This window comes from Corvus moneduloides, chromosome 19, assembly GCF_009650955.1.
Source record: "Corvus moneduloides isolate bCorMon1 chromosome 19, bCorMon1.pri, whole genome shotgun sequence".
NCBI lineage: Eukaryota > Metazoa > Chordata > Aves > Passeriformes > Corvidae > Corvus > Corvus moneduloides.
In genome coordinates, this window is record NC_045494.1 from 11,047,142 (window position 1) to 11,060,247 (window position 13,106).

Sequence of the window (13,106 nt, forward strand, 5' to 3'; positions counted from 1 at the left end):
TTTGTCTCTTAAGTACATGAAAAAGCAAAGCATCTGTTAAGAGCAGAGGGAAATTTAATTGTCTTAGCACATTCCCTGGAGTTCTTGGATGCAATGGGACCCTGATGCTGGGGCTCCATTAAAGCTCCTGGGCAGACACAGGTTAAGGGCGCTCTCCTGGGGCAGCTCAGAGCCCAGCAGGGGCTGGATTTTAAGAAGGAGTAGCAAGACCAAAGAGAAGAAAACACAATTTCAGCCCTATTTCTCTGTTTTCTTCTTTTTTTTTCCTCAGGAAGGTGAAGAAGTAAACAGAACAAGGAGTCTGAGGAGCACTGGAGGCTGTCAGTTCAGGCTCAATAAATACTGCTGTGGCAATGGTGAGTTTAGAGCTGACACTGCTCCTCCTGGAGTTTTTGGAAGACAGAAAATGAAGCCCTAATAACACAGTCTTACCATGGAAGCAACTTGCAGGCTGAAGAGCTGCCTGCCTCCGCTGGGAAGGAGAAACCCCGAAGGTTTTGGGTGATCTTTCCAAGGGCAATTGTTCTCCCACCCTCCTTAGCAACAGGGAGATCTCTACACATGAACACAACTCACAATAAATCAGCTCCAGAATAGTCAGGATGAGGTTTCAGAATTCAAAACAAACGCCAGGACAAAAAGAGTAACAAATACAGAGACCCAGCACTGCCAGAAGCGTTTGAGATGAGATTTACTGAGTGCTTCCAGCAGGAGGAAGGTCCCAGCTGCCAACGCTGGAGGAATGGATCCCATTCCAAAGGCAAAGGGTGCAGGGAGGGACACGGACAGGACCAAGACAAGGCAGCAGCAGAAGAGGGAAGAAAGCAGAGGGGGCCTGAGGGATCAATCAGAAATTGGTCTGATTGCACAGAGACTGGGAACAGGGTTTGGGTGGCAGGGACTGGCCTGGGGGTGGATGGAGCCAGGAGCTGCTGGGGTTTGACTGGTCTGTGGTGGCTCCCAGGGAGGGGAGACACAGCCCAGGCTCCAGTGCTGCTCAGGGAAACCCAAAGGAGGGGACAGAAGGGCTGGGGGACAGGGCTGAGCAGAGAGAGGCAGGTTCTGGCCATGGAGGGAGTGAAGAAACCTCTCCAGGCTGGGGTGAGGTGGAGGAAACGAAGTGGGAAACAGAGGAGTATCTTGGAATTAGACACGAGGCTGATCAGCACACCTAGAAAAGACTGGGCCATATTTCCCTGGGCACACCATTGAAAATATGGTCCTGTGTTTAATGTTGATGGGAACCATCAGCCATGCAGCATCACCAGAGGAATATTTCCATTAACATCAAGCACACTTTGGTGCCAGTAAACGTTACTGGCTGGCAGAGGAAAGTTACAACGTGTGTAATTTTGCTCTTTGCTTTCTCTTACCATGTGTAGGTGTCTGGGTGGCACTGTTTAGTATCAGGTGATTATAATTTTGTTCTTGGTCATCTGAAATTCACAGAAAAAAGAAAAAAAATCCCTTTAAGAACCAGCTTAGCACCGCCACTGATCTGCAGATGATAATTACAGCTCACAGTATCGCAGGAAATCTCAGCATGATTAAAGGAAGGAGAAGGAAATGCTTAAGAAAGCAGAAGATTCTGTTATGCAGTTCACTTAAAATTCCAGATGCAAGGAGAACACGATAATGGGAATCTGCTCCCCTTCTGCTGAGCCTGCAAATGAGGGTTCTCTGCAAAGGTGAGAAACACGTCCAGGCAGGAGCACACCCAGCTGTGCCCACAGGGGTGGGCTGTTCCTGAGGCCCCCATCCCACAGCTCCAGCTCCATCCAGCACAGAGCTTTGGAGCTCTGGAGGTTTTCAGGATGTGAGCCCCAACCACCCAAGCCCAGCCTGGGCCACTGTGAGCACAAGCACAAGCAGCACGTCCTGTGTGAGTGCAGAGAGCAGCCAAAGGTGTGGCCTCGGGGAGTTTAACAGCTGCACAGGGGCTGTGGGTCCCTGCCCAGGAAGGGGCAATCCTGTGAGACTGAGGCACCCCGTGCAGGGGAAACAATCCATGGCAGAGTCACTGCTGGAACTGGGGCTGGGAACTGCCCTTGGCGGTGGGAAACAACTCTGTCTCCTTCTCACTGCAATAAAAGGATCAGATAAGGGACTCCTGATAAACCTCCATGAGCTTTAGTTTCCACACCTACTCCAGTAAGGAATGAGCTCTTTGTCCAGACCTTTCCATCATGGATGGAGCTGTAGCAGTGTAGGATGAGAGGAGATCTCTAGGAATCTTTCATGTCCTGCTCTCCTGGTGCAGGGGGTTAGTCCAGTGCCTCCTGTACTATTCCCAAACCTTTCATGGATATCTCACTTTCTCCCCCGAAGATCTGTGTCACTGGGCCTTTCTTGCTGCTTTTCAGAGCAGTTCCTTCTCTCCTGTCTTCCAGGGATGTGGAGAGAATCCCCCTTATTTCTGCCACAGCTCTTCATGACCACAGTTAGCATGTGCTCCTTCATCCTTCATGCTAACACCATTCCTTTCCTTTTTCCCTATAAAACTGGCTTTCCCTTGGACCCCTTGTCATTCCAGCACCCTCTGCTCCCACTGACCCAGATCCTTCTCAAGTCTGGGATGTGTTTCTAACCAGGACAGAGTGGAATGCCTGGATTGTCCCAAGTCAGCTTCTCTTGTTCACACAAACTTGAAATACTTCTCTTTTCCTGGTTCGTGTAAAGTTTATGATCCTTTGTGATTCCTTATTACTTTTCCAAGGAACTCTCCAATTGTTCTCCAACACAGACAAGGCTTTTTAGTATTCCTGCTTCAGCCTGAGGCATCTCATTTTTCTCCATTTAATCAATTTATTTTCAGGCTATTTATCCAATTTGTCAAGAACATTTTAAATTCTAATCCTGTTCTCTAATAGACTTACGGTCATGCAAGCTTCATATCACCTGCAAATTTAATAAGCAAATTCCTTTTCCACCAGGAACAAAGAGACCAAATCCAGAACCACATCAGCCCATCCTTCCCCTGATATTTGATCCCTGAATGGTCACTCAGCCCTCGTGGCCTCTACCCCAGACAGGTTCATTAACAACCCACTTCTCTAATTAATCTCACATTGCTTTGCTAGAAACTGCTGGAAATTTTGCTAAGGTCATGATCCTTAATACGAATTATTCCTCCCTGGCCATAAAACACAGCAAAAAAAAGAAAAAAAGGTTAAGTTGCCATGATTTGTTTCTGTGTGTTGGCTGCTCATTTATCTCGGTGGGAGCTGCTCTCCCTCACTGTGGCGAGTGTCTGGGTGCAACCAGGAATAAAATCAGAGTTTATTTAGGCATCTTCACCTGCTTCCTGCTCCATCCAGAATCCAGGCACTCGGTGTACCCCGGGAAGATGGGAAAATGAAAGGGTTTTAGCTTGGCTGCCAGCACGAGATGAGCAAACCTTGAGAGAAGCCCAGGTCCACAGGGACACCTCAAGTGTCCTTGAATAAGTGGCCCACAGGCTTCCCAGCTGCTCGTCCCCGGTGCTGCCGGGCGCCGTCCGTGCCCCGCTGGCCCCGCTCCCGCGGGCGCAGCCCGGGATGCTGGTGGCCTCCTTTGCCACAAGGGCGCATCGCTCCCTCATCTTCATCCCGTGCCCGGCACGAGTTCCAGCGGTTCTTTTACCCCCCGTTTATTCCCATATTAATACGTTATCGGATCTCTTTCTGAGGCTGCAAAGCAGGTAGTGAGTAACGAGCCTGTTTTATTTCTTGATGGCCTCTCCTTGACATTTGCAGCTGATAAGTTCATCGAGCATGACTAAATTGCTCCACAGACACTTCTGTCCTGCAAGCCTGGGAAAGATGAATTTCCCCCGGAGGTCTCCATCCTTCCACACACTTCTAGAGGAGCCTGTGGCTCCTGTGCCCGTCCCTCTGGGCTCCAGCCAGGCGTGGGCTGCAGTCACGCCAAGGAGAGCAAGGACTTCCAGCGTGGCTCCAGCAAAGCTCATTTACAGACCAAGCGGCAGAAAACACCCAAACCCCAAAGTCTGTGTGCGCTGTTCCTGCTGGTGCTGCAGGAGCTGCCAGGCGAGAGGGGACACAGAGATGGGGACACTCGAGGTGTGAAATGCCGGCGTTTGGAACAGGAACAGACACAGCCTGAACACAGCAACTGCTCCAGGAGGGAACCAGCAGAGGTTTCTCTCTCCTGCGAACACTCACGGGTCACTTATTCCCACAACCTCACTCCTGGGGGAAGTTGGGTCTTCACTGAGGACAGTTGCACCTGAATAGGAACCACCGTCTTCTGATTCTGAGCAACTTTTCATTTCACATCCAATTTCCTTTCCTTTCCTGTCCTCTCCTCTCCTGTCCTCTCCTCTCCTCTCCTCTCCTCTCCTCTCCTCTCCTCTCCTCTCCTCTCCTCTCCTCTCCTCTCCTCTCCTCTCCTCTCCTCTCCTCTCCTCTCCTCTCCTTTCCTTTCCTTTCCTTTCCTTTTTCCCCTCTAAAAACCTCTGGTGTTTTGAGGCTCCTGCTGAAGCAATGGCATCCAACCCCGCCAGAACCCGAACTGTTGGCATTTTGATGCGTCTGAGCTAATCAAGCATCTGAATGCAGCGCTGGGCTTCATTTACCACTTCTGTAGCCCTTTGTAAACACTTTCTAAGCAATAAAACGCTTTAAAATGATGGCTGAGCCTTCGTACACCTCTTCAGGTTTAACAAGATAATGCTGTTAATTGTGAAGTGCCAGTTAGGCAGAAGCTTATCTATTGCTGAGACAAGGATCTGAGTTCAAAGCCATTTACCAGGAAACTCCATTAGGAGAAGAAAGGACCCACAGGGCTCTGAATTGCCAGACCACAATAGGAAATTTCTGAGCACAGCTGGAGGAGCGATCAGATAAAATAACCAGCACAAAGAATGAGATGTTTCACTGGAAAAAAGGGAACCAGTGCTCCCACGCCTTTGCAAACAGGGGAAGGCACGCGCACGGAGGACACGTTCCTTTTCATTTACCATTTATTATTTTATTTCTTTTATTAAACTGTCTCTATCCACAAGTTTTCTCACTTTTAGCCTTCCAGTTCTCCACTGTATCCTGCTGGCGTCGTGGGGGTAAGTCCCCAGCTGGGGTTAAACCACAATCGCCACCTGAATTGTCTGCACCAAGGTGCAAAACCCTGAGGAACTGTTAAAGAATACTTTAAATAGCCCCCAAAGAGTTCCCATTGCACTTCCTGCTGAGAAATCCTCCTGAGACACAACCTTTTTTCACAGATTTAACCTTTCCTTTGGTACTTGGCTTCAGTCTTCTCCAGAGCCTATTTTTTTTTTTCAGTCTCAAGAATTTCATATGGGAATATTACTAATAAAACTTTGATTTATTGTGTTCTGTAATGGGAAAAAAAAAAAATCAAGTGTCAGAATATGAAAAGAAAATGCCATATTTTCCAGCCTGTCTTTCCTAATAAAATTCCTTATGAAAACTGCAAAGCAAGGATATTTTTAATATATGTCAACGGTATTACAGATATATCTGTAACTGTAACACAGATAGATGATCATTCTGATGGTCGTGCTGTACTTTGCATTCGTTTTAGAGAATTTATTAAAGTACTGGAGGCTGCTCTGAAATCTGTAGTTAACAGGACAAAAGAAATGGCCTAAAGAGGAGCCATCAGCACCCAGAGCAGTGGTGGAGTCGCCATTTCTGAAGGGATTTAAAAGATTTGGGGCCATGGGTTGGTGGTTCGACTATTTGATCTTAGAGGCCTTTTCCAAACGAGATGATTCCATGAAAAACACTTCTTTGCCTTCTGCCCCTCTGGTCTTTCCAACAGCCTCAGCATTTGCCCAGCCCCAGCCGAGATCTCCAGAGCATGGTGGAAGGAGCAGTTGTTGTGCTGATGACAAGAAACCTCCTTGATAATGAAGAGAAACTTCCTTCACTAATGAAGAGAAAATCCCTTCCCAGGGCTGATCTTACTCGAGGCTTTAGGAACGGAGGGAAATGCAGAGCCAGAAGGCAGGGAGGGAAGCAGCCCCAAACCTGCTGAGGAGAATGGAAATAACTTTGAGCACAAAGCTCCTCGTTCATCACCCACCGGCCCCCTCCGGCATTTTCCGTTCACAATTTGTATTCCAGAGGGGAATCCTGGAGCAAACGTCCTTCAACTGCTCCAGGGGATGGTCAAGCAGAGCTGAGCAGGGAAGGGGAGCAAGCACCAACCCTTTTCCCCTGATTTTGGGCAGTGAAAGCGGCAAAGTGAAGCCCAGAACCCCTCCCGAGCCAGGTCTGCCCAGGCGGGGCTCAGAGGTGATGAGCACAGGAATATTTAGCCTAATAGATCGTTAAACCCCAGCTGCCTTTGGTGTACACGAGCCAATAGTTAATGACTTTGTACTTGTGTGCTGTGAATTTCCTGCTTGCAGAGTGTTTCCACACCTGCCCAGCACTCCCCCAGCACACAGACCCCCAAAAATGGACTGTGGCAAGACAAACCCAAGAGTTAAGCTGCAGGTAGAGTCAGCACATCAGTCACCAGAGGGCTTGGAAATACCAAAAGAAAGGTTGTCCCCAAACCCTCCGTTTGATATTCATCATGTCAGGTTTTTGTTCTACCATTCCAACCTATTTTTCAACTGTAATCCTGTGACTCATTCATTGAACAGGATGCTCAGGGAATAAGGCAGCTATTCAGGAGTTATTTTAATCCTCATTAAGCGGTGAATGGCCCTGTTCTTTAGTACCCCACGCCATCCAAATCCTGCACTGCTTATGGAACTGTTATTTTCCATGCAGGCTTTTCCTCTACACCCATCCAAGCCGCACAAACAGCTCCCAGACTCTCCTGGCAGGCAGGCTGGGGGCTGGCCCTGAGGCCAGAACAGGTGTGCTCACACCTGCCAGGCTGTATTCCTTTTGAGGAACAGCCCTGGAAAACTCAGGTCAGATTTTTCATATCACACAGGGGATTTTTAATAGGATTTTGCAAGCACAAAATCAGCTGTTAATTAATCATGTCCTGTTTGTGGGGGAGGAAAGGCAGGTGGAACAGCTCCTGGTTTACCTGGGGGAAAAATAATGAAGGCAGGTGGAATCAGTGGCCACGCAATTAGAGGAGGGGGACTGGAAAGGCCCCCCCAGCCCAGTTCAACTTCAGGTTTGTCACTCTCCATCCCAGCCAAGGTAGCAAGGGCACAAGCTCCTGGTGAGGGGCAGCTGAAGGAACTGGGAGGGCTCAGGCTGGAGCAAAGGAGGCTCAGGGGGGACCTTGTGGCTCTGCACAAGTCCCTGACAGGAGGGGGCAGCCGGGGGGGGTCGGGCTCTGCTGGCAGGGAACAGGGACAGGAGGAGAGGGAACGGCCTCAGGCTGGGCCAGGGGAGGCTCAGGTTGGATATTGGGGAATATTCCTTCACAGAAAGGGTGCTCAAGCACTGGAATGGGCTGCCCAAGGAAGTGGTGGAGTCCCCATCCCTGGAAGTGTTCAAAAACCATGTGGATGTGGTGCTTGAGGATGTGGTTCAGTGGTGAACGAGGTGGAGGGGCTGGGTTGGACTCGGGGGTCTCAGAGGTCTTTTCTGACCTGAATGACTCCATGATTCCGTGCCTGTGGCAGCCCTGGAGCTCAGCACTTTGGAAAACCACGCTGGAGGTGCTGGAACTTTGGGGAGCAAGAAACCAAAGGGACTTTGAAAGGCTCTGATCAACTCAGGTTCCTCCAGGCCTGTCCCTGCCAGGGGTGCCCAGCACCCTCCCAGCGCTGTGGGTGCTCTGGGAGGTGCTGGCATGGCAAGGGCAGGCTGGAGGTTGGTGTTTCTCACACCTGGAGCTGCTGCAGGCTCTTCAGCAGGATCTGCCAAATCTCTGGATTTGGCTGCAGGAACTCCCCAGCAGTGCCGAGAGGGATGTCAGGGTCACCTGGACACCGCTCCAGTGCTTCCCCTGGCCCAATTCCTATCCTTCCCTTGGTGCCTCGTGCTTCTGCTACAAGCCCTGAGCCTTCCCTGCTCTGTCCCAGCAGTGCTCAAGGCAGGGATTTTACTTGCAAAATATCCATCGAGTGCCTAAAGGGCGTGTGAGTGAACATTGCACAGGAGACTTCAGCTCAGTCTTCTGCTGCTTTTTGACCCCTCTTTTTTCCAGCTTGGGTTGTGTTTGTTCCTTATTTTAAGGCTATGGGAGATGAAGGCTTAAATGAAATCTAAGAAATCAAGTAGGAGGTGAATCACAGGATCAAGGGAGTACCCTGAGCTGGAAAGGACCCACAGAGATCAACCCCTGGCCCTGCCCAGACACTCCAACAACCCCACCCTGGGCATCCCTGGCAGCGCTGCCCCAACGCTCCTGGAGCTCTGGCAGCCTCGGGGCCGTGCCCATTCCCTGGGGAGCCTGGGCAGTGCCCAGCACCCTCTGGGGAAGAACCTTTCCCTGATCTCCAACCCAACCCTGCCCTGACACATCTTCACCACGTGCAGCTGCAGGTGGAGAACACTTGGCTGCAGTGGGCCCTGAAGTTCTGGAGGTCATGGCTGAGAAAAAGAAAGAAAAAACTAAAAAATCAGCAAGGCCCACTGAGCTGCGAGGTGGAAAATAATCCTTCTCCCTCAAATATCTGAGTAAAAATGGGAGCGTGAGGAGGATGTTCTCGTACAACAGGGCGTGGGGTTCACTCACAAAAATCTGTCTCCTGCATTGAAAGGCTGCACAAATCACACACTCATTCACAGTGGATTCTCCTCCTCCCACACAGCCCTCGTATCCACGATGGAACATGGAAACCAGGCCCACTCACGAGCTCCCTACACACCGGCATATGGCTCCCTCCCAGCACATCCCTGCAGCTCCTCACTGCCAAAGAAAACTGCAGGGGAGAGCTTGGCGTGAGGAAAATGCAACTCCTGTTTCCAAGCCACTACAGCAAAAAAGGGCACTTGCAGAAAAACAAAGCCACGAGAACAATATTTCCCAATCTTGGCTTTAAAATGATATTTTTAAAAACAGCAGCACCATGGTGAAGATAAAGGTCACAGAGAGCTCCAAATCTCTCTCTCCAAGGAAGCTGATGCCTTCTGGAGTGGCTGGCTTGAAGAAGAAATGGTTTTTCCTCCTCACGGACAGTGGAGTGTGAATTCTGTCACAAGGTTAACTTTAAGCTTTTCCTGCTCTTCCCAGAGCCTGGCTGGCTCAGCAGCGGGAGGCTCTGGAGAAGAGACACCTCCTTCCTGGGGATGCCCCCAGCAATGCCTCTGCTCCAGAGAGCAGCAACCACGGTGCCCCTCAGCCAGAGGGGAATGTCTGAACTCACCTGGAGCTGGAGTTCAGCATTTTCCATAACATTTCCTGCTTTATTTGCTCTGATTTTCGTTGTTTTCAGCTAACCCCTTGCTGCCCTTTCTCACATGTTCCAGAATAAAGCAGGAGAAAAAAGTGGAGAAAGGGCCAGAAGAAGTCCAGATGAAGAGAAAGAACAAGGACTTTCAGTCTGGGAGAGAAAGTTCTGTGAAGCCCAGGGCACAAAGGTGGCTGGTGTTGACCATGAGTGCCTGGGATCCCCTGTGTGTCTGAGAACTTCGCCCTGCCTCGGAAACACAAAGTAATTGGATAAATATGGACTGGTTTCATCAGGAATCCAACAGCTGAGCAGGCTGCATGACTAACATCAGCCAGCACTGCACAACAGCAGCTGGGGGAGCAGCCCTGGATGGCAACCTTTGGAAACAGGTCCAGAATGTGCAGCTCACGGGGAAAACATATGGCCAGGAGAGAACAAAATGTGTCCTTTAAAGGGCATTTCTGGAGATGGAGTTGATTTGAGAAGGTATAAATAGTCTGGGTTGCTAAAGCAGGATTAGTTAAATGCAATCTTTGGTGGAACACAGCCAGCTCTTGCACATTCAGAGCGCAGAGATAATTATGCAAATACCTTTGGAAGTAACACGGTCCCTTTTAACCCCATGGTATTGGCAGGAAGGAGAAGGGAAGGGAACACAAAGTCCTCCTCTTGTTTTTCCCTCTTCCATGAAGTATAAAGAGAAAAAGTTGAGGATGAAATCGCTGTCAGAAGGGCTCTCCAGTGGGTCCAGGGGTGCTGGACCTCAGATCCACTTGGAGAGCAGAAGTCCAAGCCCTGGTCACAGCTTTCGCTTAGGAAACACCAGGGCCTGGCTGTCCCATCTCACTCTTGAGACTGAAAAGAAACAGGAATCAGCAGAGAGCCAAAGCTCTTGCCTGCTACACTCCAAGCATAATCACAGGAAAAATAATCTTAGTTTTTTTCCCATGGAACCAAATGGCTTTGGACCAGTCCTTGTCCTGTCACCAGGTCCTTGCCCTGTCACCAGGTCCTTGCAGGAGGATGCAGAGACTCTGGAGAGGAGGGTGGGTCCCAGCTTGCCCAGAGCCCAGCAGGGCTTTCCCAGCCTCAGGAGTGATAAATGTGTGGCGTTATAAGCAACACGACGATGCAGATAAATAGACTGAAGTCCTTAACTGGTTTTAAATCATTCTGAAGCCACAGAAATCCACTTGCTCCTCATCTGTCACCAAGGCATGGCCAGCCTGGAGGTATCTGGGCAGAGAAGCAAAGATCTCTTTATGTGACACAGCAACAAGTGGCTGTGAGGGGCCAGGAACGAGGACGTGTCTGTTGTGATGGTGTGAAACCCATTCCACCCTTCTGCTGGTTCCCATGTCTGTTGTGATGGTGTGAAACCCATCCCACCCTTCTGCTGGTTCCCAGCGTTTCCTTTTCCCTGGATGGAGGCTCGTTTGCATGCCCCTCAACTGCTAACCATGGCTCTGGGCCAGTGCTTTCAGGACGATTAAGATCCAGATGCAATCTAACACTGATCAGAATCTTATCTTTAAGCATATAAAGAAGTCACCAGCACTAATGAAGCCCTTAAAATGAGCCATGGCCGTAAGTGCTTTATCAAGGTACAAAGAAAGTGGCTCCGCGTTAGGGAAGAACGGGAGAGCTCTAGTTAAATCCTAATCCTATCAGCAATTAAGCAGATGGTTAACTTTAAGCATCTGCTTAAGTCTAACTGAAGTCACACTCAAGAGAGGCTTTCAAAATAGCGATTCTATAGAAAGATCTGTGTGTGACAGTGTCAAAATCTTGCTTTTTACTAAGAATTTCCTCTCCTGTTCTGGCACTGCTTCAATTCCAGCAACAGGGAGAAGGTGGCACAGACTCTTTGAAGGAGATGAGGACAGATCATGGAATCCTGGAGTGGTTTGGGTTGGAAGGGATCACAAAGCCCACCCAGTGCCACCCCTGCCATGGCAGGGACACCTCCCACTGTCCCAGGCTGCTCCCAGCCCCAATGTCCAGCCTGGCCTTGGGCACTGCCAGGGATCCAGGGGCAGCCACAGCTGCTCTGGGCACCCTGTGCCAGGGCCTGCCCACCCTCACAGGGAGGAATTCCTTCCCAATATCCCACCCAGCCCTGCCCTCTGGCAGTGGGAAGCCATTCCCTGTGTCCTGTCCCTCCAGCCCTTGTCCAAAGTCTCTCCCCATCTTTTTTGAAGCCCTTTTCAGGTACTGGGAGGCCACAATGTGGCCATCCCAGAGTCTTTTCATCTCCAGGCTGCACAATCCCAATTTTCTCAGCTTTCCTAATGCTGACCACCAGCATGTTCCTGGTATGAAGCACGGATTCTTGGAGAATATATACGTTCATATTATTTTTAAAATAAATATTTAATTATAAAACCCTTTTCCATATGTTGTGATTAGAAATTTTCTGTTTGGCCAACTCCAAACTGGCTAAAATTACAAACAATTTTTTTTTTTTAATAATTTTAATTTTTTATGTTTGTAAGCCTCAGAGCTACTTAGATATTGGGAATATTGGATTACTGCCAAAGAGAAAAAATACAGTTTAAAGTCCAGCTTTTCCAGGAAAGCTGCCTTGATTCCAGTGTCCCAAACTGCTTGGCACAGCCAACATCGCTGGATAATGAGTCTGTCTCTAGTGACAATAAGTTACAGTATTTATCATTATTTAGGTTTTCTCAAACAGGCCTTATTTGGGAAAATTCTGTAAAAACCACTGAAATAACACCTTTAAAACCAGCAGTAGTGCTTGTGGCATCCTGGTATCCCTTTCCATGGAAAATGAGCATCCCCTGGAGAGCTGCTTGGATGTCCAGTTGTCCCAGGTTTAAAGGTGAAGCAGTTCAGCATAAATCTTTCAAGCCCCAGGTTCTGGAATCCTTTGATTATGTGGGAATTTAATTGATCTTTAATTAACGGAGATCACTGCCTCTCTTTGTGCAGAGACAGCTCTTGGCAGCTCCAAGGCCCTCAAGGCAGAAGGCAAACAAAAGACATCAACATTTATTTATTTTGAACCTGTGGGTTTGGGTTCAACCTCAGGGTTTTTTTCAGACGTCATTTTGGTTTCTTTACCACGTGTTGGGGTTGAAACCCCCCTGATAACTCATGGAATATTTACTGCCCTGCATGGAAAGGATCGGGCAGAGGCCAGGATTTACAGCAGAGTGAGCTCTCTCCTGTAGGCAAAGCAATTCCCGTTTATTTACTCACTCCCTGCCTTCCATGGGAATAGTTTCGTTGGCAGATTTGATCCTCAGCTCCGCTTGCTGGAACACAAATTTTATTGCATTTTATCAGGGTTTATTTCATTTTATTTCTGCACCAAACTCACCAAGGCCAAGCGAAGCAGCTCTATGGTCAGATTCAGCGGATGCCAGGCGTGATGGCACTGGGGGAGAAGGTTCTGCTCCCTCCTCAGCCCTCAGGGAAATGATTCTCATTCCTCCCTTGTGCCTGTTTTTATCAGATCTTGCAGGAAATTCTCTCTGCTTTTTCATTTGTCTGGTTTTGTCATCGAGTTTCAGCCAGATCGGCTTCCTGATCTCACTTTTGTACAAAGGTGGGAGGCAGGGTGAGGGGATGGGATGGGATGGGATGGGATGGGATCAATGGGATGGGACCAATGGGATGGGATCGATGGGATGGGATAGGATGGGATGGGATCGATGGGATGGGATGGGATGGGATGGGATGGGATGGGATGGAATGCGATTTGATGGGATGCGATGGGATCAGTGGGATGGGACGGGATGGGATGGGATGGGATGGGATGGGATGGGGATGGGATGGGATAGGATGGGATGAGATGGGATGG

General features: G+C 49.3%; 1 protein-coding gene across 2 annotated transcripts in view; it reads right to left on the reverse strand.

Moving 5' to 3' along the window:
- SHISA6 (shisa family member 6) overlaps positions 1-13,106 on the reverse strand; it is a 184,390-nt gene that overhangs the window by 23,288 nt on the left and 147,996 nt on the right. Inside the window, exon 4 of one of the 2 annotated variants that reach the window (XM_032129155.1) lies at positions 1,374-1,436. The exons of the other annotated variant lie outside the window; for it this stretch is intronic. Coding sequence (XP_031985046.1) covers positions 1,374-1,436 — 63 coding nt within the window. The remainder of the gene's footprint in view (positions 1-1,373; positions 1,437-13,106) is intronic. 2 annotated transcript variants of the gene reach the window in all.